Raw genomic sequence first — 27,922 nt, forward strand, 5'->3', positions numbered from 1 at the left:
TATTTCTTAAAAATTATAACAGTTTTAATAGATAAAGAGAGAGTGAAACCAATTATAATAATTGTCATAGCAATATAATGTATTAATTATAGCAATATAATGCATCATCTCGAAAATAGTATAAATATAGGATATTAATACCTTTTTGGTAAGATATCATTATTTTTTGCTTATTTACATATTTCTTACTTTTCCATCTTTCTTCAAAAAAATAAATCTTTTTCTTAAAATATCTCATGTTCATTTAAAATGTTTATAATAAAAAATGTCTTATTATAACTAATTATTTAATTTTTATGCTGATGTCATTACTTTGTATAGAAGATATCTTTGCATATTTTGTAAATATTTATTGCTCCGCAATAATTCTACTTTATCGTATTAATGTATCCGTGCGAACTACTTACTTAATTTATGATTTGTGTAGTTTTTTTCATTACAAACTAATATTGCACTTCCGGCCGATAATGCATCTAGCATATCGATTTTCGGTTTATTATAACTGCGATAATTTCGATAGTAAGAATTACAGTTCGCTTTAAAAAAATATGTATAAATACATATTCTTATATCATTATAATTAACTATGATAACACTATCACCTTGAATTCATTTCACATATCTTGTCTACTTAACTATATATAATATATAACTAGTAAAAAATAATAAATATAAATAAATATATCATTTAAAAAATAATTTTATGAATATAACTAGTCATTATTACATATTGTAAATTTTTTAAGTCTTTTAATGTGATGTTTCATTAAATTTTCCTCCAATAAATATTAACAATATAATATGTACATAACAACTAGATATAAGCATGTGTTGCTTTTGATAAAGATAACTTGGGTTTTCGCGTATAATTTACTTAATATATTAATATATATAAAAAATAGTAAAAGCTCAGAAGAATCTCAATTCTAATGAAATGAGTAAGAAGAACATATACATATCAATTACCCGCTTGATGAACTTTTAAGCGCATAGCGCTTTCTATTGTATCGTGTAATATTCTTAATAAAAAATCATTTTAAACTACTTTTTTTTTATTTGATAATTAATTTAAGTTAATTTCTCTGACCTTAGAACCTTCCAGCAAAAAATCCAAAATTTTGATTTAAAAAGTCAAAAGTTTAATAGCGCGAATACATATTTTTATTATGTATCCTATTTTTTACGCTATCCTATTAAATTCAATATTAATTGAATATTCTATCTACTATATGATGGCAAAAGTTTTTGATTTCTATTTATGCTCTAAAAATAACATTACATCCATGATATTAAATATATTAATAAAAATTAAGCTAAAAACATAAAGATAACATTGAAAAAATTGTTCTAATTTTTACAATTTGATATTTCTTACTGCAAAATTGTGCAACAGTTACAGATCTGCAACTTTTGTTTAAAAAGTCGATTTTCATTAACAAGTGATTAGTAAATTTTTCGAAAATAGTCCTATCTATAAACAAATGGATCGTTGTCTTGTGATCCCTTTAAAGCCAAACAACTTTTGTGCGAAACATTTTGTTTTATAAAATGCGTAAGAAGATATATTAATGTAGAATTAAAATGATCCCTACATATTTTAAGTGCATATGATTATTATAGTTTACATTGAGCTCTTTATATGAATTCTAATATTATAAATAATATTATAAATAATATATAATAAAATTTAAATAAATAAAATATTTAAATAATTCTATAAATATACCTAATCATCCTTCATCGTTTTTATCCGATAAAGACATCATCATCGCACAATATACTTCAATAAAAATTGCGCAGCTCTATTATAACAGAGATCTTTCCGGAAGATCTTGGAAGAGCGCTCACCAGGTCAAAGGTGAACGCTTCAGTTACGATACCAAACTGTTGCAGTGACTACTACAAGGTGGCAAAACGGTGACGAGGCTCTCAGTCTCGCTGTCGCTGGCGCTAAAGCTGGCTCTCTCCAGAATTATCGTGCTCTCGCCTTTCATGCCAAATGGTGATTGATAGTACAACGGTGGACTCTTAGCGTCTAGGTCGACGCCGGAGTCGGCGCTCTTGGACATCTCTGACAGTTTGCGAAAGTTGCCGAAGAAAACGCTGTCGGTGCCGACACTCTCGGCGCCGCTTTCGCTCTCGGCGCCATCGCATACCGACTCGGTCTCGTCGGTCTCCTCGGACACGCTGCTCACCTCGTGTCGCAGCAGCCGTTTGCGGGAACCGTTGCTGTCGGTGCTGCTGAGATAGCCGCTGTCCTCGACCTTAACATGACCTCGTCGATTGTCCGTTACCAACGGCGTTAGCATCACGTTGCCGACACCGGAATCGCAACTCCTCGAGAGACCCTTCATCAATTGCCTCGTTCTGGAACCACTCTGTGCTCTGCTGCTGATGATAAGTCTGTTCTGATCCTCCTGGCGATGATCGTCGATGCTCCGAGACCGTGTCCTAGTCTTCGCGGAGTTTCTATGATGGGAAAAACTTGTGATAGGTCGTTTCTCTCGCGCTGTTTTCGCCTCACGCGACTTGACCTCCTCTTCGGCGTCAGCCTGGTCTCCGTAAAACCTGTACCTGTCTTCGGAATCCTCGATCTCGATTCGTGTCTCGCATGGACAATCCCTGCAACCATTTGTCACGGTACGATCGTCTACCCTCTCGTCAAGGAACGTCAGTTCCATCAAAGTGACGTCCTTACGTTGATGTTTTTCTTTGTAAGTCTCGTACTCGTTCGCGATATCGCCTATAAGTTGAATCTGCGACGCGCAGACACACGTCTGGTTCCCTACATGGTATCCGTTGACTTTCGGGACAGGAGCGCCGTTGCTGGCCGTAGGGTCACCCGCTTCGACAGGTCTCCTGTCCCAGACGTTTTTTGACGGAAATGACGACAACGGCGGTGGCGGAGGTGGCAACAATAGTTTCGCGTCCTCGACGCGTCGAGGTGGCTTTGGTCGTTGATAGATCTCCTCCGTGGGTGGCATCGGCACCACATCGGGCTGATTATGTGGCTGCCTTTGTCTTTTGGCTTGCCTACTATCCGGTGTCAGATATTTGCACTTCTTCCACGATAGAGTCCCGTCACTCGAGTCGCCATTCATTCGACATTTGATATCGTGATTGATGTGATCCAGTTTCATCGAGTGCGGTTCCTTCAGATTTGACTTGATCTTTGCCTCGTAGATTTCTCGCAGACTTCCGGGACCGTGTCGTCGCGTCGCGGAGGAATTCTCATCGCGGAAGCTACCTTTGCTCCTGAGCAGGATCTGCGCTGGCCGCTCTAGCGAGTCCACGTAAACCTCGTTAACCATCTCCGCCCCTTCGTATCGCATGTCGTCGTTGATTCGCAGCTTCATCGGTTTTCGATCGAGAGTATCAGGCTCGTACTCGGACTCGTCGAGCTTGATGTAATTTTCGGGCGAATCTTGAACTCTGATGGTCAAGTGTCCCGGATTTTCCGGCTCGTACTGGATCTCCGGACCACTGTCATCGCTGCAGGCTGGACTGGCGTAACCATCGTTCACGTAGACCTCACTTACCAGCGCGTACGCTTCCGGTCGCTGGCTGCTGATCAATTCCGGTAAACTGTTGTAGCAATTTCTTTGAATAAGGATCTGATTACTGAGCTTCGACATCGTCATCTCGCCGGTACGAGTGTTGATCACGGCGTTTTGCATCGTCAGCTCCTCGTCCATCGGCAACGCCGTCGATAGAGCCGGACTCGATTGATTGTCCGTTGACGATTGATCCGGCGACGTGGATTTCCGGCTGCATTTGGAACGCTCGAGACTGTCCACTTCGTAGCTGCCGATTGTTGTGCGATCGGACGACCTTGCGTGATGATGATCCAACGCCTTTACATCCACCATCTCGCGTATCACGGCATCCATGATACGTTTCGCCGTGTTCTTCGCACCAGGTAATTCATTGATCATGTCCGGAAGTTCCTTCTTTCTCGACGGTGGCGCGCTCGGTGCCTTCGACTTCTTCGATCTCTTCGGGGCAGAATTGTTCTGCGATGTCTTTAGTTTCTCCGATTTTTCAGTGTTACTGGACGACGATCTTTCCGTCTTCGCTGATTCGTCCTCACTCTTGCTATTTTTGTCGTCCTTCGTCTCTTTTATCCCGTTCTCCAGAGCCGCGTTCTCCTCCATCTGTTTGATAAAGGAATTCTCGATGGCCTTGCGAACTTTGGCGTTTATCGTGTCGTCGCCAGCAGTGAATTGAAACGTCGTTCCGTTCATCCGCTTGCCGCGACCATAACGATCGTACTCGGACTCGTCGAACATGGACCTGGTCGATCGTCTGGACACGCTGTGACGATCATCGTTCCCAAGAATCTCGCTCTTAACGGTGATATTCTGAAAGGTCCTCAGCATCGGCGGATTGTCCTTCCACGAAGAGATCGATTTGCCGGCGAGACTTGCGCGATCGTCCAAATCGGTCGCGAAGTCGCGTCTCGCCAACTGCTTCAGGTACTCCAGGTTCTTGGCAAACGTCCGGGCGTTCTCCTGAAAATTTCTACGCGTGTCCTCGGCGTCTCGCCAGCGACGTCGCGGTGGCTGCACGTCTTCCAACCAGGCCCGCACCTTACTCTCACCGTGGCTGGGCAGATCGGGCACCGGAAGCGCGGGCAGCTGCCGAGGAGAATCGCTGCTGCAGCCGGGACATCCGGTACATCGTTGGGATCTGCGAGATTTCGCGACCTGAACCACCCTGGACGGAGCTCGGCGTCGGCGTCGTCCTCTGCTGGTGTTTGCTCGACTTTGCCGAGCTCTCGCATCGCTCGGAATTGCTCTCTTCTTCCGGGATACCTGCGCGTCAGATTAACGGCGGTAATGATGATGAAGCGAAAAAGGAAGAAATTAATTATTCTTAATTGTGCTAAGTAAAAGGTATATAACATTCGCGTTGCGCGTATTACAAAGTGCTTTATTTCATTTTCCGATATTTTATGCGACTGCAAGAGTGCAAAACTAAAAATGCAGAGTTTAAAGCTGACAATGAGTTGTATTTTCACTTTCTTCATCAATTTCTCATATCTTCAACAAAAAATTGTATTCTCAAAGAAGTAAAAACTGTATATTAGAAAATCTCAAGTATTTCTAGAATATCTTTCAAAACTAATCATAAAGAAAATATAGTATATGATTGAAGCTTATTACACATTACTTACTCATAAACACTTCTTTTACGTTTTTTTTTCCGAAACCACTTAATTACCTTTATTCATTCTTCTAATAAATTAAGAAATGAATATCTTTATCTATATCTTCTAGTCATATAAAAAGCAATCTCACAAATAAAGAGAATATTCTAATTAATATTTTAAATATCTGTATAAAAATTGCTCCATTGTTTCATTTATTTCATATAGAATATTTTATATCCATTTTTTGAAAAAAGATAATTACCATTGAGAGTAGGAACGAATCTTTTCGCAGCCATCTTGTGCTTGGCGATCGAAATGACTTCTCGAATTTTGAGTAGGAACTCGATAGCAGCCGGAGGTGGGGCCTAAAAAAATGCCAGGCTGTTTTCAAATTATCTTGTCGCTGTGGCAAGTGGACGTGGACGAATCAAATAGACTTCACCGCAAGAGGAGCCATTAAAACATTCCGTAGTTCAAAAACGTCAAACTCGCGCGAATGACTCGCGCGAATGGAAAATAAGCAACTTTTCTTCAGCGTCCCTGTCCCATTAAGCAACTTACCAGCAATAGCTGTCGATCGAAGTACGCCGGATTGAAGTACAGTTTCCTTCGTTGAGCACCTGGAAGAACCGGTACATCCTGCTGATGCGGGTTGTCAGCCGTCTCCACGACGCGTACATCCTCTTCCGGTAGTCTCTCGCCCAGAATAGATCCCGCGGAGAACAGCCCTTCCGATTGCTCCAGATACACACAATGTGGATGAACGATCGCGGATGTTATCTGATAGAAATACCACGATACCCATTGACTATTGTCTACCCATAATTCGTTATATTGTACTTGAAATGGATCGAAATTCTTCGTGCGATTAATCAATATTTATCACCTTTTACCACTGAATGTTTTCAACGCGAACTCGAGATCGCTGAAAACCCGACTCTCTCAAGTCGCAACGCGACTTATATTCACACTCTGTCAGCGAAGAAAGAATCCTGCTACATGGAAGCGGTTCGTAGAACGCACTGAAATCGTAGTGCGTGATATTCCGACAAGCGGCACGTTGTAAAAGTGGGATGCACCTCCTCGCCTAGTTGGGATGGTACGGACTAACGGAGCGCAAAACTAATGCGCTAATTGGATGCATTATTAAACGCGCGCGGTGATCCGGCAGAAGATGAATGCCTCTGTACCCGAGATATCGCGAAAATCCCAGATAACCGAATAATTTCGTGATCTTTTACATTTCAATAAGTACCTAACGTCTCCTCGAGATGCACAAGATGTATAAGCTTGCCCAATTACGCGATGGAACAAATGTATCTACAATCTTTCTCTGACACAATAATTAAAATTTCTGATTGTGTAAAAACAGATATATTTATGTACGAATACATGGTATACCTTTGTGTAAAGCAATCTCCTCTCTTTCAGATGAAATAATGTCGTTCATTTAGATTGGAAACGTAGATTGCGCTCGTAAAAAGATTGAAAAATTATCCGAAAATTAACAGTTTACTTACGTTCTCGAAACCCTGCTCATTATCGCTCGGAGGCAGATCGTCCCCCAAATCGCTCTCGGTGAGTCCGCTATTTGTGTCGCTCTCAAAATGTCTCGTGGCGGCCAACAACGGATTATTCTTGACCAATCCACCGCCGTCTCGACCACCGTCGAGAGTGATGTTCGCCTCCTCGATGGATTTTCTCTTCGCCCTTCTGCTGTGCAAATATAACGATACGCTGGCTACGTATATGAGAGCCAAGATAACGGAAGACAGACCGATGGCAATGTATTCCGTAGCTGATAGACCTTGAGACACTTGGGATGTCGATGCAAACATCACTTCGCGTACGCCTGCCATGAGAGGGAGAGAAAAAGAAAAATATCTTCAGTGTGTGAGTCATTTTTTTAACACAATCTAATATCTGTCATTAGAAATATTTTCATTAGTCACAGATAATTGCAACATTTATTCGGAATATAAAGTTAAATATGAATTGATTTTTATTTTATGAATCTCGAGTATGTATTTTAACAATGTGTATAAAAGATGTAATTTTTTTCCTTTAATTGTATGTAAAACAAACAAAGATTGCATATATTAATTCATAAATAAATTCCGTTTTATTTAACAAACTGAATTTTTATATATTTAAAATTTTTTATAAATTTTAATATACACTCACTCCAAAAAGCAGCACACTTAAAATTTGGGAAAAAAATCTAATTTCAAATGACGATAAATTCGTAAATAATAAAGATAGAAAGATTTTTAAAAGAAGAAAATAAAACTTGGAATATCTACTTTAATAATCTATTTATTTCAATGTTGCGAGATAAATTGATTAAAAATGGCGAATGACGAAACGAGAGCATACAAAATTGAGAAATAATGGTCCGAGTTTGTAAAAGCACATGGAGTGAGTCAAATGTCAGAACTCAATGGGATAAAAAGCACATGATGGTATGGAGTCTTCCCTTTAAAATGCTTTTTTATTCATCTCGATACGATGATTTTTTGCCAAGATATTCGCCTTTGAATAAAAAGGCAGTTTTTTACTTTAAATGCGAATAACGGTGCGAAAAATTATCGTATCAAGATGAATAAAAAAGCATTTTAAAGGGGAGACTCCATACTATCATCTGCTTTTTATCCCATCAAATTCCGACATTTGACTCACGTCATGTGCCTATGCAAACTCGGACCATTATTTTTCAATTTTGCATGTTCTCGTTTCGTTATCCGCCATTTTTAATCAATTTATCTCGCCACATTAAAATAAATACATTATTAAAATAGAGATTCCAAGCTTTATTTTTATTTTTTAGAAGCCTTTCTATCTTTATTATTTACAAAGTTATCGTCATTTAAAATTTGATTTTTTCCCTATTTTAAGTGTTTTTTTGGAGCAAGTGTATTATACATTTTTGTGTCCATATTCAGACGCTAATCTTTTAATTCCTTCCTTGAAGAATTTTCGAGATTTTGATTTGCGAGAAAAATTTGTTACAAATTCATCGATCTCAACATCATTATGCAATTTTTTTTCCATTTAATGAATTTTTGAATGACCTAAACAAATCAAACTCTAACGTGGTAAAATTTGAAAAATAAAGAAGGATGGAACTGACCACGAAAATTCCAAAACTTTTTCTTGAATTATTTTAACTATGTGATCATACAATAAAATCATATTTTTAAAGAAAGTCTTTTTTGCACTTATTTATATTCGTAGTTGCTATAAATCTGCTGTAATTATTTTGTTTCGATTTAAAAAAATCACGATTTATGAGAAGAAATGTTTCGATAATTGTCTGTAGCGGAATTTATTTATGAATCAATCGTAGTGTTTCATAAAATATATGTATATTAATAAACATTACGTACTATTTTTTGACGGTGAACCAGCTACTCTGAAGGCAACACACGGTGTAAAAACACCGCTGATCGTCGACTTGGGTGAGGCGTCTCTACAGACTAACTTAGCTGTCACAACTCGCCCTTCAGCAGCATCTCTTAGTCCGGCCTCGCCGATCCACTACGATGATTGATATTGCGTAAGATCAAGAATCAGCAAAGATTATCAGACAAACTTCATATACACAGGGTATATCTATATTTTGAAAAGCTGTATCTCTGCATAATGGAATAATGGATATATACTATTCTTATTTATACTATTCTTTCTGAGACACTCTGTACTTTCCTACATTTATCATGAGATGTTCGCGTGCCGATATAAAATACAGAAGGAAGTAGTAAAAGCAGTGAAGTGTATAAAATGAAAATTAAATCGAATTAATGTTCGTCGCGCTGTCTACGTATAAGGGAATTCTCTCGGTTCCCCTCGAGCGCAGGCTAATTACGCTAATTGAAGACACCGCTGGCGCCGTTTAAGCTTCCCGTTTTTATTATGATACCGCTCGGTATCTTAATACAAGCGATTCGATTGAATCTCGGTTACACGCCGTTCGTAGCATTCCATAAAAATACCATATTTCTCCCATTCCTGCTACCATCCGCCGCTACTTACGCGACTAATTGCGATCTTACACAATCGCGTAATGACAGAGTGATAAGTTATTCCATACACGCAAGTTCCCACCAACCTGGAGGAATGTCCTGCCCTCGTCCCGGAACAATCTGAAGGGCGGTTCGGTGTCGGAAAGATTCCTCAGCTCGGACCATCCCACCCTTCCCAATTGCTGGGCACCGGCGATCCCGCATACAGGAGTGGTCACACCTAGTTTCGAAAAGTAATTTATGTTCGTGCTAAAGAGCGATCGCGTCAGCGAGCGAAACGAGGCGAGGGATAATGAGCGAAATGAACGCCGACGGGCGTTTTCTGCGGGCGAACTCTTTTCTGAAAGAGAAGCGCGTCAGCAGAATTTTTATGAAGGCTCTGTTACTCTAAACTTTCGTGTTTTTCTTATTCTTGTGTCTTGAAAAGAGAGAGAAAAAATATGCAGCTGCGATCGATTCGCTCTACTTTCTCTCTTTTGTAATGCCAATCATTTTGCACACGTTCGCTATGTGTTAAGTATAATTCTATTAATCTATTCTTATTGTAGAGCAAAAAAAAAAAATGTTTGCGCCGTCGAACTGATTCGTTGTTTCAGTCGCGAGGTCGTGAGAATTTACCTTCAAAGCGAATCTCTGCGTGTGGATATATTATCTGCCCTCGTTGTGGTAGGAAGACATACGGTACTCTTTCCACAAAGCCGTTGTTGCTGACAAATCCCGCAACGTTGCACTCTAAAAACATATGATGATTCTATTCAGAGAATACAGAAGAAAATATTCATGCAAATTATAATTGCGATAAAACTTTGTGACACAATTATCGCATCGATTAATAAAGTTAATTGTTAGATAACATCCGTAAATTATGTTAACATTAGTATTAGTCAATTTATTCATTCTATTTTTCTGTACATAAAATCCTTCTTAACACATATTCTTAAGTGTTTCTGGAACATCTTCTAATTAAGGATGTATTCTTTTTGTTAATAACAAACGATCTTTCTTATCATTCATTTAACATTATATGGTCCTATTATTGCAGCAACGTATATAATTCTAATTTATACTGCAGTGCAGTGTTTGAAATGATTTAGTTTATTAGAGGAATGAAGTTAAAAAGCGTTCGAAAGAGAAAAGTTGAGCGACTTAAGAGAAATGTTCACAAGTAAGTAACATAACTTAATTTAATCGTTCGGGATCCAGGTTTCATGCTCTATATGTATCATCTCTATACATTTTATCTTTTCCTATAAAATAATGTGTTGTAAAATGATGCACTTTTTTGTTAATGTAAAAGTAAATGTTATTTTGTTTGCGTATTTATAAATTAGAAATATCTCATACTAATTTTTAGAGGTTTTATTCTTAAAGTAGAGGATTCTTTTGGAATCTATTTTAGAATAGAATATTCTAAAAATAAGTGAGTTTGTAAAATAAGAATATAATTTTTTCAATGAACTGTAGTATATGAATCAATTTATACAGCCTTTATTTTTGAAAGAAAACATAAGCATGTTGGTCGACATATTGAAAGAACTTATTTGACATCTTATATCGTGAAATTAGATAAAATTTCTTATCGGTAAAATGAATTTTCTTATGTGCAATTTGTATGTCGACACAGTCGTGAAGGCAGAAAAAGGCAACCGAATATACAGATTATACGAGTCAAACTTTCTCAAAACAAGTGTTTTTCTCGAAAATACAGAATTAAGGTGTCTCTGACGATGTTCCTGACGGTATTTTTTTTCGTGCAATCGTGCATGTTCATTTTACCCAATAATTTCGGCGAGACAGCTTATAATTTAAGGCAAAATATATCGCCCCCAGCCAGCCCCGCTCTTTTTCTCATTTGAATAAATTGCGAGGATATTTCGGCTTATACCGAAAATTTCGCGGACCTCAGGGAAACGCGGCGAGTCTGCACGAACTTTGCGAGGGAAGATCGCACAAAACGTATTGAATATTTTTCTCTTTTCGAGAGAGAGAAAGAATAATATAGCATAACAAGGTGTCTTTGAGAAGATGCACCATAATCATCGGGCTCATTATCGAATTTCCGTAACAACAGTTAGAGAGATGCACGATATGCGTGTAACTCGTCGAATGTAAGGCAAAACGCAATCAATCTTCGCGCTGAGATAGAAAAAGAGATATTTGTCACTTCTCCGCAACGTTGTCTCTTATAAATAAATTTATTATTCTTTCGCGACAAAAAATATTAAAAAACTCGGGAGATCGTGTTTATAAAGACATAATTAATATTTACGTAAATAATTGTTAACATCTGTGAAATTGCAATGATAACACTTTTAAATTTATCGATACGTAATTTTGTAATATAATAAGTAAAAGATATTTTTATGCAATATTTATTCATTTAAAAAAAAATACAGCCTGTTTAGTCGCTTCTGAGACTTTGTATTAAGTTGAATTTCGCGGAAAAGGGAGATGTTAATCATGGGATATTTATTATCCAGCCTCGAAAAAGTCCGAGTTCACAAATTTGGTTAACCGCATATTTGCTTATGCAAATATCTTCCTCGAATTAATCTTCGATATTGATGGAAGGGGAAGGAAGAAGGAGGGGACGTCGGCATAAAATTCAATACCCTCCAATTTCGCGTGCGGTACGTAATGTTCAGCGAAAAGTTGTATGTTTTTGCAATTTCTAATTTACATTATTGTACATTATTGGATAAAGAGCGCGATAAATCGGCGAGTCTATCGGATTTAATTACACGGCGTGGCGAAGCGACGTGGAAACCTGTTCGATCATCGTCGGGGGAGTCTGTTTGGACATCGCTTTGCGAATTTATATTCCTCGTATCAAAGCCTCGTAAACCGGCCTCTCCGATCATTTATAAATTATATATCGGGCCTCTGGCGTTTTCGCGCGGATGATGACGCTCGGAACTCGATATCGGACAATAACTTTTCCCGCGATCGCAGTCGACGTCGCGATAACGCGAACTTATTTTACGAAGATGTCATTTAAATTGTCTCTACTCTCACGTTGTTCGATAACTTAATTCCACGAAATACTCGTGTCATCGTAAATTTTCGCAATTTGCAAATGCTAATGTTTTTATACATGAGACATATATACGGGATGGGCTAAATAAAGCGGTACAAGCTGTTTTCTCCAAAACCGATGGAGATATTTACATTTCTTTTAAATTAAATGGGACAGGGGGCTGTTATTTGGCGTATAAATTTTTGTGGGAAACACAAATAGGGGTCCATTTATTTTTTAAAATAGAACGGAATATATACAATTCCTGAAAATTCAAATAGCTCTCAAAAGTAATAATTTATTTAAAATATTTTTTATTCTGCAATTGTTATAGAATTATGGCAAAAATTTCAAATATAAATGAATTGGATAATACATTTTTTCTCAATTGTTATAAACTCAAGCTAGTTAATGGAGTTAAAAGAAATGCAGAAATAAGATTTTGCTATCTGTTTATATCATTAAAAAATACTCATGACTTTCACGCGCATTTTTCATTTATTATTCATATAAATTCCGTCGTTAATCTTGACATTTCTATCTAAAAATAATCGATTCCAAATTAATGAAAATCAATATACAAAATAAGCCCGATGACAGTGTAATTGACAGCATTTATATAAATATATTTATACAAGTTTCTCGAGCTACTTACAGTATCGAATAATTTCGCATCAAATCGGCAAAAAAATCTGCATGTATAATAATCTATAGAACAATCTGTATCTATTCATAAATTTTCACGCTGCTTCTCGGACTAATAACTCGAAGGCATCAATTGCAGACTTTCGCGAGAACCGGTCGAACAAGATCGGAAAATCGATCTCTCAAACCGTATAAGAAACAATGTCCGGGCCGATTTACGTTTATAGCCGGTTAAGTCTAATTAACACCAACAGTCGCGGCTCAAGTCTCGATTTACGGCTATTTACACTCCCGTATTGCTATTCCCGACTACGGGATGTGGGATATCCATTGGCGATCCAGCATCGGATAACGACCGGTTGATTAACGATCGTCGAGTTTACTCCGCGCGAGCAAGAGTCAGAGATTGAAAGTCTCGGTCGCGATTGAACTCTGACTCTTTCTAGAAGACGACGACGAATCCACGAAACTAGAAGCGACGTCCGGTTTTCTCCATGGACCGGGTGATAGATAATGTCATCTCGCGCGAAAGCTATCGCTGACCCATGCTCGTGCTTGGGCCTCGATAAGGCTGATTGCTTGCAGTTAGCCGTATACACGAATCCCGTATATTTTCCGGATTTTTTGCGATGTTTCTCGCGTGTTTCGCTCTCTACCGGTATTGAAATAATTAATTGTAGGTCGTATATGTAGGTGACCATTAGGAAGTTGCTGAAATTGAATAGCTGTTATTTTATAGCGAGTTGACAGAATGAAATAAATTAAACACACGTACCTCTGTGGGAGAAAACCGTTATTTTTATCATCGCATAGTGCAAAATGCATATACGTTTATTAATTTGTAAAGATAAACATAATGTAAGAGGGTTGAAAATTCAATTAGATGTGTGGTTTATAGTGATATATATTTTCGAATGCAATCATTTGAATTTGCAAAGCAATCGAAGCATTAAATTAAAACTGATGAGTTAGGTATCCTGCTCGATGAAATATTCATGAAATGAGTGAAGAGAAAGATATTATTTAGTTTCAGTAACTTTCTGAAATAATAATCACCCGGTCAAATTTTCAAAATTTTTTACCACGTTTAAAAATTAACAAATATATATTTCTTTTGCATTATACGCCAATAAAAAAAGAATTTTTATATAAAAAATGTTTAAGAAATTTTTTTTATTTTGTTCATTCAAAACAAAATAATTATTCTTGATATCCCATGAAATAATATGCTATCTTCACAGACCATAATTTCAGCAATAATCAACTACATATTTATACTTATCATTTCAATTCTTGGAAAATAAGAGTCCTGTAACATATGAATGATTTTACGTCTAAAGCGATTAACAGTCTTTTGAAATTATGAAAATATAACGTGTATAGAAAACTATATACCGATAATATATCGTTAAGCAGATTTTATCGCTACTCGATGACACGCGGTGATAATTTTGCGATGATCAGCAAATTAGTTTAACACGTACTTGCTTAGCGTTCAGCGAGATGCTGCTGCTATGCGCTTCCTGCTGTTGACGATAATTACAAACTTGTGCGTGTATATTACGCATATGCGTAAGATCATCGATTATATATCGATGACAGCAGCGCGGCGAGAAACTGTCGAAGAAATGTAAACGAAGGTTTTCTTAAAGTCTTAACGATCCGTTAAAATGTTAACATCGGAGTATTTTGTTGGAAGGTACCTTGAACTTGACCGATTCTTAACGCGATCGTATAATTTCACCAGATATAGCCGTAAATTATCTTCCACGGAGGTTCGATTTAATAATTTATTGAGTAAAAAACTTCTATAATAATTTCCACGCCAAGCGTCATCGAATGATAAGAGAGATTTTCAATCTGTGAACGTCCAATGATGTATCTCGATTTCTGACGCATTACGCGTCACGAAAGAATCCTAACTACGTAACTACGGCAAATCATTATCATTCAAGCTGACGAGCTACCAGCTTCCGGCTACCGATGTCGTATTGCGCGAATGGCCTTGACACCTGTTGCTGGAATTGACACACGAAGAGATTGCAGTGTCATTCGTTTGATTAGTTGCGAAATTAATATCGAAGTATTGTTGATGAAATAATGATACTTGGAAGGAAGAAAACCTCCCTCATTTTAGTTGAAAAAAATACTTTTAAAATAAACAGTTCAAAATAATTATATTTAAAAATATTCAAAAACTTAAATATATTAAGTTTCAAATTAATTTTTTTTTTACACTACTCGTCTTTTTTTGCAATTTATTATTTTCTCTTCAGTAACGTTTTCTCAAATATTTATAAAAAAAAATAGAAATAGACTTCAAGTTCGTGTTCTGCGACAGAAAAGATTAAGCAAGATTACAGTTGCCAAAGTTGAAAGCGCCCAGTTTTACTTTCACAAATATGTATATAATCAATCACTGATCCGAAGCAGAAGAATCGAATCGTACATTACGAGATCGTCTGCCTTTCTCTCTCCGAGGAGAAATCGGCACCGTTGTTCATTGTTTCTTGTGGTACTTCTTTTCTACCGGCGCTACGACGTGCCGATGCCAACAAAATGCTAAACACGCTTGCTTTCTCGGTTCCGCTGCCATCAGTGGCAGCAAGTTATCTCGCACGAATCGCTTATTTATTGATTGCAAAACAGGTACGCGTGACCTTGGAAAGAGCCTGTACGAGAGTCACACGCTTGACACGACCGCTTAGTCCTGAGGAGGCCAACGAGGGTTTCACTTTGATTCCGGAACACTCGAGTATCGCTAAAATATTTTTTACTTCTGAATCTTTGCTCGATCTGTCGAAGAAATTCTTGGACAAAGTGGAACGAATGAATTTCCTTCGACTGTTTCGCGAAAAACATTCGAGAAACTCTTACAGACCTATTTGTTATTCGAAGCGACGCACTGAAATGATAGTCACCGTGAGTAATATTCATCGCCGATGACGATTGGGTGCCACGACGTGACAGCAAGTGTGCTAATAGTGTCTCGGCTCATTGATCGTGGCGTCAAGTAATTGTATCTTTGTTTATATCCTTCGTCGCATTCAGGTGTTCACGGGCATTAGTCAAGTCAAGAGCTTGGGAAAGGCTCATCGAAGGTTTTATCGCGGCCTCTTCGTAAACCTTGATTTTCCTATATAACGACCTCCATCAATTCTCGCGACTTCTTTTTTCAACACCGTCGAAGGAAGACTGTTACTTGCGTTACCGGTCGCAAAATTCGCAGCGCGTTCCTCAAGCTACGAAAATGGATTCTAATGCGTGCGCGGTGACATTGAGTCATTAGGTAAAACGATATTTTCCTGTGTTCCCATGAATATTGGCCGTACAGAATTTACGGTACTATTCGCGCGCAGGTCCTTGCATTATCAATCTTGCGCATTAATCGATGATACAAAATCTATATACCTGTTTCATTAGGATACAAATCGTTGATCGGAGAAACAAGGAAAACAGGTTTGATAACTTTGCACCCTTCTCTTTCTTTCTCCGTCCCACTTAAATAATATTAATATCATTAAAAGGATATAAAAAGGTAAGGATAATTATATAAGTTTTTTTTAATAGCGAATCAGACCGAATCGAAAACAGCGATCAATCATTCATACTTTAATCCCGTAGATCTAAAAGCCAATTGTATCAGCATATATCTTTATGTCAGAATAAATAAATACGACAGATGCTTCATCGTAATCGTTTGTTCCATACATTAGTTATATTACAGCCTGAGAACGAAAATTCCAAAAATCATCACATCCCTCACTAAAGTTGAGAAATTTCCGTTCTCTCATCCTCCTCTTTATTTACTGTGATTACTTCTCGACGCACCTATGTCCGCGCTATTTATATTCCATTTGCGACATTCAAATAATTTGCGCATATTTCGTTTCTCATGAAAGATCATAAATCGTCGCGCAATTATTCGCGCACATTTAATTTCTCATCTCGAAAGTAAAAACTTACTATTCGACGGAGTAACTAATGCTATATGCAAATGATAAATCGAATATAAGAATTAATATACGACAATATGTGGATTTTTAAAAAATATAATAATTCTACATCAGTGAATGAGGAAAAAATTTTATTCTATGCAATAATTTTCGTTGGACACTAATTTATCCTCGAAGTCAATATATTACATCGCACAATATACATCACCGCTCTGTCTCTCAGATCGCGAATTTCATTTCGTACATTAGCATTTGAATGATTTAAGACACAACGAGCACACCGAAGATCGACATTCGTCGTTGTCATTATCGCCGCTAATTGCAATGCAATGGTGACACGCTATTATCGCGCGATTAATATTCATTGGGCGTGAATGCATTCGCCTCTGCTTGATCTTCTCTACAATCGTCGTCGTACCCGTAAATATATACCGATCATCTGCCGAGATGATCTCCACCTCCGGAATGAAGAATAATTTATGAGCGGTAAGAAACACGCGATCGAAGATCGAAGACGTGCGCGATTCGATTTCTTTTATCTCGATTATATATATATGATGGATCATTTTAATATTCTTCTTTATCTCGATTATATATAGAATGGGTCATTTTAATACATCCTACTCTAAATATTTTTTTTACGTCTTTTACAAAAAAATGCTTTGCATAAAAGTTGCTTGATTTTAAAAAAGAGAACATGAAACAGTGATATCAATTTTTTTTTTTTTTAAACAAAAGTTATAGATCTCTTGAGACAAATCCAACTATATGTATAAGTTAAAGGTTTTTTATTTTTCCATGAGTTTTATTTTTTATTATTGGAATATTAATATTCCGAAAGCATATATTGAGACATATTTTCTCAAAATTAAATTTTATTTTGTATTTTTAGTGACATTCACTAATTATTGCATAACAGTTTTAATCAGAGATCAAAATAAATTACCCATCATGAGAGATAATAGATATTATGATCAAAGCGCTGGAATTATATAGAAATAATTTTAGAATTGTTGAAAGAGAATATAGTCGTGTATCTAAAATGCTTAGGAAGATCTCTTATCTCTTTAAGTATCATCATTTTTTTTCTATTAATTATCTTTTATAAGTATCATTTCATAATATATTTTATTTTATTCTTTAATAGATATTGTTGAATTTGTTTCGATGAGATCTACAATTTTCGTGAAAAAAGAAAAAAATTGGTTTCCATTTAAAAAAAGAAGATATTTAGGATGGAATATTAAAATTACCCACCCTGTATATTGCGCCTGCTTTATTATTTTTTTGTTTCGCGCAATATCGCAACGTGGAGTCCGCTAAAATATTTGAAATTGAAACTCGTAATCCTTCCAAAGAAAAATTTCTAAAATTTAATTACAATTCAAATTCTTCAAAAGAGTCATAGATTTTTGATTGAAAAATCTATAAAGATTCAGATCAGAGATGTAAAATTTAAGAACGTGAGAGAACTAATTTTCAGATTATTGTCGAAATCTAAAATCTCATAAATGTTTACATAATTCTCGACAATTTAAATAATTAATGGTTCGCTTGAAAATATCAATCTCTATATACATATTTGCCTAATTCAATATTACTGAAAATTAGATGGCAATTTTATTTATTACTTAAACGTAATAACATCATTATTGTACACAATAGTGATAGCGAAGACTTTCAAATGCGAGACATGCATAAGAGTAATGCTTACAGATTGTTCAGGATTAGATTTCGCTATGTAATACAGAAACACGTACTCTCGCACGATTGCATCATTATTGAAGCGGTTCTGGACAAGCAAGAACGTTCAAAAGAGTCACAAGATGGAATCTCCATGTGACCCTTTAGAGTGAAGCCCTGAGGTCTACGGGAAGAAGTAGAATCGTAGAATATTTCTGACGATAGAAGCTGAAGATCACATGCTTATAGTGGGCAAAAAGATACAATCGCTTATTTACAAAAAAAAGAAAAAATACACGCAATTAAAAATCTAGCAAAAGTATTACCTAATATAATTTGCAATTTTAATCAATTAACTGCGAAGCACAAATATTAATAACAAATATTGATTCTCTGTTGTGATTGTCCAACAATAAACCGCAAAATAAGACAAATCGCGAACTTTGCATTTTTTATATATTTAAGATTGGATTTGCGAAGGTTTTATCGAATGAAGAAAAATTGCGGAACAACTTCTCACGCACCGCGTCGACGTAATTATAATTATCAGTAAATAAGAGTCGAGACACGACGGCCGCTGGGCTAGAAAATTCCCATAATAAGGAAACGCGTTGGGAAACTGTTTTTTTTTTTACACACGTTGCGTGCGGTTTTCAGCCCGTTGGCGATCGACTCGCGATGCAAAACGATAGCCGCAGCATCACTCTGCGGAACGTAACGTGTCAGCGTTACCACGTAATTAGGAGACCCCCGAACAGGCGAAGTAAACGGAACCTTTCACCTTGAACACGAGCTTGATTCGACTTCGAGATTCTCTCTCGTGACCCTTCCGCGAATCGAGGATAAATCTGAGGAGGGATTAGATAAATTAGGGCCGCGATGCACTTCGTGAATGGGTTTCAGCATCGGTCTACCTTCTACGAAGCTATAATTATTTTTTGTTTGGCTACCCACATCTCGTGTTCAGATATTAGGAAAATGCAGATCCACAGATGAAGCTGATTTCCACGATTTGTTTAGTAAAAGGTGATTCGTCTTAATAGATATAAATATTTGAAAATCACGAAGCTGTTTAGAAAAAAAGTATCAGGCAAAAAATTTTGTGAGGGATCAAATAATCTAGAATTAAAAAAAAAAACACATAATTGTTTAAAAAACAGAATTGCAATTTGTAAGTTACATATTTTTTCGTCGAATCGATTTATAAAAAAATACATTAATCTTTAAATACGATTCAAATACATACCTTGAAAATGCTAAGGATAATTTTGTCGGTGCAGATACATGCAAAATTTTGTACTAGAATTTTTTTGCTTAGTTAATAAAGACGTCTAAAACTATGTTAATACGCGCAATACAATACATGTTTAACAAAGAAATATAATAGAACGCGAAATGGCAATTGCGCGGGCTTATTTACACGATGAAAGTTAACAATGGAAAACAAGAATAAATGTTTACAGGAGAGAACACGATAATTACTAGCATCGAGATAGGTAAATACTAGTAGTAGGCGATCGCAATGAAACGTCAGTCGAGTATTGAGCGAACGTCATAATGTACGAATGAGATGGGATCGCTTTAATAAACGCAGCTCTCTCTCTCATCGCAGAAATGACCGGTCTTGCGTTCTATTATCATTTCTCGGGGAGCGATTCTCCGAGCAATAAGATAACCAAGCAGTTTGCCGTCGCTGATTGCAACGCACGATACCTATTTTCAATTTCATCGATTCGATTCAATGGATGAAGATCGCGATAGACACTACCATTCAAACCTGTACAGCCTCTTTATCTACTCATACGTTTCACCGTAGACAAATTAAGCTGTCAGGTTGTTAAGGTATATTGTTGGATACAATCTATAAATGCGCGCGTGTTAAACGTAGATATTATTTCGACATCGATTTATACCCTTTTCGAGTATCTGAACACACGAGGATTTATAAATGTTTAAATACTTGACGTCTCTCCTCGATGACTTATTCCCTCCACGCTGTCAAAGGATTCGATATTTTTCCATTCACAAACATAATGCAACGATGTTAGAGGGAAAGAGAAAAACGTGTTAACAATTAATGTGTGGTACTCAAATATACTCGAAGCTTGATCATGAGAAGTCCAAGGTGCCAAACATAGATTTCTTTTCACTGATTTCTCTCAAGTATGTTATTAGTAGACAAGGATCCGTTTCTTGCCTGGGTCAGGGTCTCCAGTATCTTTACTCACACGGATACAATTTACCCGCCTGTACTTAGGTAGACGTACAAAGCCTGGCTTACACGCGCGACGGTTACCTTGTTGCAGGTGCGGAAATTAGAGATTAATGACGAGCTTAGGTTCAAGGTTACCCGTAGAGGTCTCATGGGTCTTAGTCTTCCTCCCGGCAGCAACAAACCCCCGAGAGAGATGATTCTCATACGTTTTGATCATCATAATTTCGTCTCTCGTACGAAAACATGACGTTTACCCGGCGAATACCGGGATAAAGGCGATTTGTCGCATTAATGACGTAAATAAATCTCTAAGTATATTCATTATTGCTTGACGAGCTCATCGTACCGTAAAATCTTAACCATGATACACGCTGCAGCGCATTAATATTGTAAAAAAAATGTTTTATTAAAACTACTGCATAAAAAATTGTACTTGATTTCTCTAATGATCCTTCTATCAGATTTGTAATCTCAATTAAATGCAATCGCACAATTTGAGTCATAATTAAGTTTATATACGCGCACGGAAATCTTGAATATCTAAATATTTTAATGTGCTTTGAATAAATAGACGGAAGATAAATCTCGCAATTAAAATGTTGGATCTTCAAAGATACATATTAGATATTTTACAAAAATCGGATATCGAGTTATCTTTGAAGGATCGCATTGATTATTAATTTTGATTATCGAACGAGACTTGTTAATTCTGAATGTTCAAAGAGTAATGCCGATTCGATAAATTTGATTAATATGTAATTTAAGATGCTTCGAGATATAAACTGTGTAATCTTATTAATTAATTATGATAATAGATAGCGTAGTTGCATATATCGTCAGCAGTATTTCCGATTCGCGTGTTTTTCAAACTCAAAATGATGCTCTGAAGTGTAACAACATAATGAAAGTTACTTGAAGATACTCTTTATGATCTATGATAGTGCAAGTGTTGCGTGCAAAGTATTGCGAATCTTTAAAGGATCAAAAAAATGCAATCCTCCGTAATTTTATACAATTACAACGCAAACGACTTTTATAATATAATTATACAAACAAATTTAATTTTAGTTATAAATTAAAATTATATTAGCTATTTTTCTGTTCAGCACGAGCACGTTAAAAAAAACTATCTGCTGCCTCTCATCTATCATAGAATATAACGTGTGTAGGATACGGGCATCGAGTTGCCTGTTGTTGCACGCCAAGAAATTACGGAGTTAATAACAACCCAACGCAGAAAAAACATCTCCGCGCTTTCTCAAAAACTCGTTCACTTCCACGAAACGTTTTTAATCTTCGCGGCCGCTCGTAAATTCGCTCGGGGTCTTCCGCCAAAAGATAATCATGAATAACTTGGTTCGCGCGCGACGCGCGATAAACAGATTAATATTAATAAAATAGCGGGACGACGCAAAATGACAGGGCGACGTTGCTTTTTCATGTGATCACTCGAAAAACGAGACAAGCTATCTTTGCAATCGCAGTTCTATATATTAAATGTTTAGTGTGAAAAAGGCTTCTACAAGAATGAAAATTTTAATTTTTCCCGACTTCTGAACATATATTATATTTGTGCGTTATGCGATAATTTTCGAAATATATGTACAGGATTTTAATGTAGTCGAATATTAATGAAAATGTGGTTGTGAGAAAATATTTCATAAGTTGTCATTTGAACTGTCAATTTTAAAAGTAATTTTTAAAGATCATTTAAAGATCAATTTTTTTTACGTAAATCGATTCCTTCTCATATTTGGCATAAAAGCTGTAAGGATACAATGTGAAAATAATGAATAATTTATTTTGAGATATTTTATACATTACTTTAATGTGACATAATTTCATATAAACTTATATTTCGTGTAAAATATTCATTTTTTGATTACCTTATGCCAATACTTTTATGTACAAAATAATGAGAGCAATCAATTGAAGTGTAAAGAGAACACTGTTTTTAAAAAGATATATAATTGCTGGTTAAGTTGGGTTTTTAATTACATACTTAAAAAAAACTATATACACGCGCGTTTTCTTTAAGTAATTAATTTCCTGCGTTATTTTGCAGATAAAAATATTGAGATAAAATAATCGAAATATTCGAATATTATATATTATTATAAATATTATGAATATGTATATACACACGTGCGTATATATTATAAACTAAACTCTTCTTTTGAATTCCGGGTCGCGCTTGTCGCGGTGCTCGTAAATCATTCCGTAATCGATGAATTACAATTAATAAGTAAAGGAGGAATCGATTCGCCGCTTTGGAGCGAAACTGATTACCACCGGCACGGCGCGAGTTTGGAAACATTAATTTCGATACGCCTCTGCTGTCTCCTTTTCTCTCTCTTTCTCGCCGCCGCTGCCGTTATACATATTTTACGCGGTCATTTATGACGTGCGACATAAGTTATATCGTAGAGGAGTGTAACAGAGCGTTGGAAAAAGGACAAAATCGACGCGGTAAGTGGTTAAAAAGCCGGCGTTGCTTGCGTGCTCGTGATGGGTACATAATTTGGGGTGTTTTAGTGCGTCTGAGATAGCCCCGGATATAACAATAATGGACGATAATGAATTGTCGACGATAAATAATCGTACAACGAGGAACTCATTATTTATAATAATAATACCTAGTTCTTTGTGCGTCTCCAAAGAGTTTAATAATAAAGTATGTATATCAAAGATATATCAAAGAAGTGATGAATAATTATATGCAATAAATATTGCAACGCAAATAGTGCAATTTGTCAGTGCACTTTAGGTCTTGATACTTGCCGAAATTAATAACAAGATTTTAATACATATTTTAAAAGTATAATATGATATGATGATATTAATAATATTACAGAAAAAAAGAGAAATGAGAGAAGTGAGATCTATCGAGAATCGTGAAAGCTATAAATCAGAATTAATAACATATGGTCTCTACTCGTGTGAAGGAAAGCCTATTGAAAGTGGCAAGCGTATCCGCTACTGTTTCAATAAATAATCACACAAGATAGTCTTTCGACACTTTTAAAAAGTCAAGATTCCGTAATCCTCTGATTAATCGTAATCAGATTTAATCCTTCGAATTTTACAGCCTGTAATAAAATCAACCGCCGAACGAAAGCTGATTATATAAACTTGAAATCATCGCGTTATACTTTTATATTATTATTATTTTTTATAACATAACTATTGTATCATAATATAACTGTATTTATAATTTAGTTATGAATATTTGCGCCGGGGTACTATTATCCTTAATTACACGACCGAATTGTTGAGCATAAGGTATACGTCAATATATAATCAAAATGGATTACTTTAATTAACAATTTCATTTGAACGGTTTAACGCGAATCGCAAATCATTCGGCTCGCGCTTCTTTCTGACACATCTTGCGCATCGAGTGCTTTAATGCGTACATATATAGCGGCCGATTTAGAAACGTAGGTACCGGACAGACGGAGCTCGCTCGAACAGCTGGAGCAATCATTTCCGATGACGCGGTTCGATTGAGAACGGTATGCAATGCGCGCCGAGAAATCCGCTCGACCGCCAGATGAAGGGGGTAGAAACTTGCGGTACGCGATGCCAATTTTTTTTCTCATCGCGTTTGTGCTCCTCGCGCGCAAACTATTTGTGTATATCGCACTGGAAATAAATATTGTTGCATTAACAAAAATTCTGTTCGAAAATGATTACCGGTAGATTGAACCAGTATAATTCTGTTTCGTTCACCATTTCCGAACACAATTTTTGTTAATGCAACGAGATTTATTTTTCAGCGGGAGAAAGACCGACATATATTAACCCTGAAGCGTGGATTTTGATTAATAAAATTTTTAAGTTGAAAATTTTATGCCCATAATTCGTCTTTCAAAAATGAATGACAGATGTCATCCATGTGTTAAATCATGCAATCGATTTAAATGGTTTTTCCTGGATCGATGATATTTAACGATAGGATTAAGGGTCGGTTTTTCAATAAATCGGTTTAAATTTTCAAAAAATATTTCAGGTAAGAATTTATATATTATTTGATACGATCGCATTTCCGAACACAATTTTTGTTAATGCAACGAGATTTATTTTTTAGCGGGAGAAAGACCGACATATATTAACCCTGAAACGCGGATTTTGATTAATAAAATTTTTAAGTTGAAAATTTTATGCCCATAATTCGTCTTTCAAAAATGAATGACAGATGTCATCCATGTGTTAAATCATGCAATCGATTTAAATGGTTTTTCCTAGATCGATGATATTTAACGATAGGATTAAGGGTCGGTTTTTCAATAAATCGGTTTAAATTTTCAAGAAATATTTCAGGTAAGAACTTATATATTATTTGATACGAGGAAAGTGTATATTAACAAATATACGATCATCTTTTCCCTCTTCATTTGCGATCAAAGATGACATAAAACCGTGCGAATATTATAGTTCGGTACACAATTAGTATCCATTTTCGCGAAAAGATATATCAACAAGTACTTACTCGACTACGGTGGACGATGAGACGATATCCTGGAGCGTAATTCATTCATCCTCTGAGGGAAAAGGCATTATCGCCGCGTCGGCGATTTCATTACCGGAATAAATCGGCGGTCTCGTGAATTTATCGGCAAAAAGATCGAGAGAATGTAGGTTTCCCTTGTAAATTATAAGGGAGTCCTACACCCGGCAATTCATCACAGCTACCCCGGCAGTACACGCACGCGATGGTACCCTGCTGTGTACATACGCATACACATACATACACGTTTTGGCCTCTCTCACCCCCATCCTTCGTCGTACAATTACGTTCCTTCGCGCAGTTTCGAACGACGCAAAAAGGCGGTTCCCCTCGTAAGTGCGGTATTCACTTAGGCCAATTCCCACAAAAATCGTTCGAGTGAGAGAGCCCGTTAAACGAGAGAAAAATCGATCGACGAGGAGCAAAGTACAGAGGAAGGAGGAATTATCCAAATTCGTCCGGCCCGGTTTCAACGATTTTATCGCATGACGTTCGCGTACCACGGTATGCACGCATGTAGGGATAAACATTAATGCAGCCCGAAATTGCATTGGTCGAGCTGGACGCGTCATTTTTACGTAGCCTCACCTCTGCCTACGGCGGCCAATCGCGACCGACAGCTTAAAAACGGTACTCCGGAGTGGAGATATTGTCGGTGAACCTGGAAGGAGACGAGGGAAAGAGACGACACACTTCCGGGGAGGTTACACCTGGCTATACTGGCCGTGTATGGCGACCACCTAACGCGAACGATATTTCGATTACCGGTCAGCTTGCGCGAAAATTAATGACGGTGCAATAAATAATATTGCGGTTTTATTATTATTATTATTATTAATATCACGCCGGAGAGAAAAAGGGGGCACTATATCGGATATCGCGTAATCATACAGTTCTCCCGCTTTTTATGGCATGGGATAATTATATATTCGACAGCGCGCGAAGGAATTGAACGGACTATTGAATCCCGCGATTACGATAAAGTATTTCATTTTACCTCTATGTGCGAAGAAATAATAATAATTAGCTGCATTGCATGCTGCAGCCCGAATTTCATTCACGAGGATCAGCTGGATAAATCAGCTTTCGCTGCTTGATTTAGACCGCAGCTGGCAAGAGGAAGGAAAGGAACATGTTTGCCGCAATAATTTGACACTTCGTGGGAAATAGATTCATCGATAAATGGAGTCTTCGTAAGAATCGTATAGGATTCGAGTCTTTTGTGCTTACCGTGGATATCGTTGACGCATATGTGAAGATCCTCCCGAAATATCGGCAGGTCAAAGTTACACTGGCACGTGCAGGAACTGTTCGGCACAAGCAGGCTCGAACTCGAGGAACTACGGGAATAAGGACTGGCGGTGCCGCTGCTGAGCACTGTGCAGGCTTCTGTACAGGAACCTGTAATCAATTTTTTTAATTTATCGAGTCATGTATCTTACACGATTATATATATTTTACATGAATTTTTTATTTAAAATTCAGCGTCCGAGCTTTTAATCTACTCTCTTAAATTGAATGTGTCATCGATTAAAGATACAGATTTCATCGAAGATCAGTTTCTTTTTTCTTTTTTTTTTTTTTTAGTGATTTTCAAGCAAAAACACTCACATTTTGTTTCTTCAAAAAATCAGTAATATAATATTTGCAAGATATATTATGGTTTTCTCTAAAGCTTTTCCTATTTATTTTGAATTGATATTTTTTGAGAGAAGCTCTTACATCTATAAAACAATAGAGATATATTTCTCCAAGTGTGTGTAAATACATAAAATTATTTAAATATATCAAATTATATTTTAAAACGTTTCATAATGTACGATTATCAGTCTACAATATTTTATCATTCATTGATTGGATTTGAAAATTGTATTCTTTAAATTTAATTTCACGCAACTGTATTTTTTTTTTTTTTTTTTTCATTTTTCTGCTTCCAATTATCACATTGTTTACGTCACACATTGAGATAAATTAATTTAATTAGCCAGTCTCTTCAGAGAATCAATAAGTTGCTCGTGCGCCGAATACATGATTTGCGTGGATCTCCTGATAATGTGAGATTGTCGAAAAAGGTGATGTACGAAGGAGCCATCACGTGTTCCGTCAGGACATGCTGTATAATCCAACCGAGCAAGGACAGGTCGGACAGCTGTCAAACCGTTACATCGTAATTTCGCGGTTAATCCGTTATGAGCGTCTTTTTATTTCACGTAACACGCGGTTGTGTCCCCACAATTTGTGGCACAAAATTGTCGCTGAAATCGCACGCTCTCGAATGACACTTCGCTTCCGCGTACCGGAAAATCACGCGAGGACCAGCGATACACGACACGTCGTAATGTCATCATTTCTACATCGCGAGAAATCCAGTAGATAAATTGAGGCGGCGACTGTGCGAAAGAAGACACGAACAAAAAAAGATATTTTTCTCTCTTTTTACATTCGCCACTATTATCGCATTCCCAATAGGATTTGTTCAGTCATCGTTTCGGATTGCCGCGATTTGTCAAATGTTTGTTCTCTCTTGCAGATCAAAATCACGATGACGGTTAATTTTAATTACAGCTATAATAGAGAATATATATCTATATTTTACCTTCGATGGTAAAAATATCGCCATCGGAGTGTCTGATGATGGACAATTCCTGGCTGTGAACAATTTGCAGGAGGTTGAGACAGCTCGCGAGAACGAGAGCTAGAGAACGCATCTTCTCCACAGCATT

At 36.8% G+C, this 27,922-nt stretch overlaps 1 protein-coding gene across 1 annotated transcript; it reads right to left on the reverse strand.

The window, feature by feature from the left end:
- Positions 1 to 633: 633 nt before the first annotated feature.
- On the reverse strand, positions 634 to 27,922 carry sha (shavenoid). Its single transcript, XM_029312217.2, is given in 10 exon segments — positions 634 to 4,703; positions 4,705 to 4,814; positions 5,415 to 5,517; positions 5,714 to 5,932; positions 6,673 to 7,004; positions 8,539 to 8,689; positions 9,261 to 9,394; positions 9,793 to 9,906; positions 26,430 to 26,600; positions 27,796 to 27,922. Coding segments are annotated over 10 exon segments (4,278 nt in total). The 5' UTR covers positions 27,908 to 27,922; the 3' UTR covers positions 634 to 1,871.

Source organism: Nylanderia fulva, unplaced genomic scaffold, assembly GCF_048542155.1.
Source record: "Nylanderia fulva isolate GAGA-0341 unplaced genomic scaffold, ASM4854215v1 Scaffold17, whole genome shotgun sequence".
In the NCBI taxonomy this organism is placed as follows: Eukaryota; Metazoa; Arthropoda; class Insecta; order Hymenoptera; family Formicidae; genus Nylanderia; species Nylanderia fulva.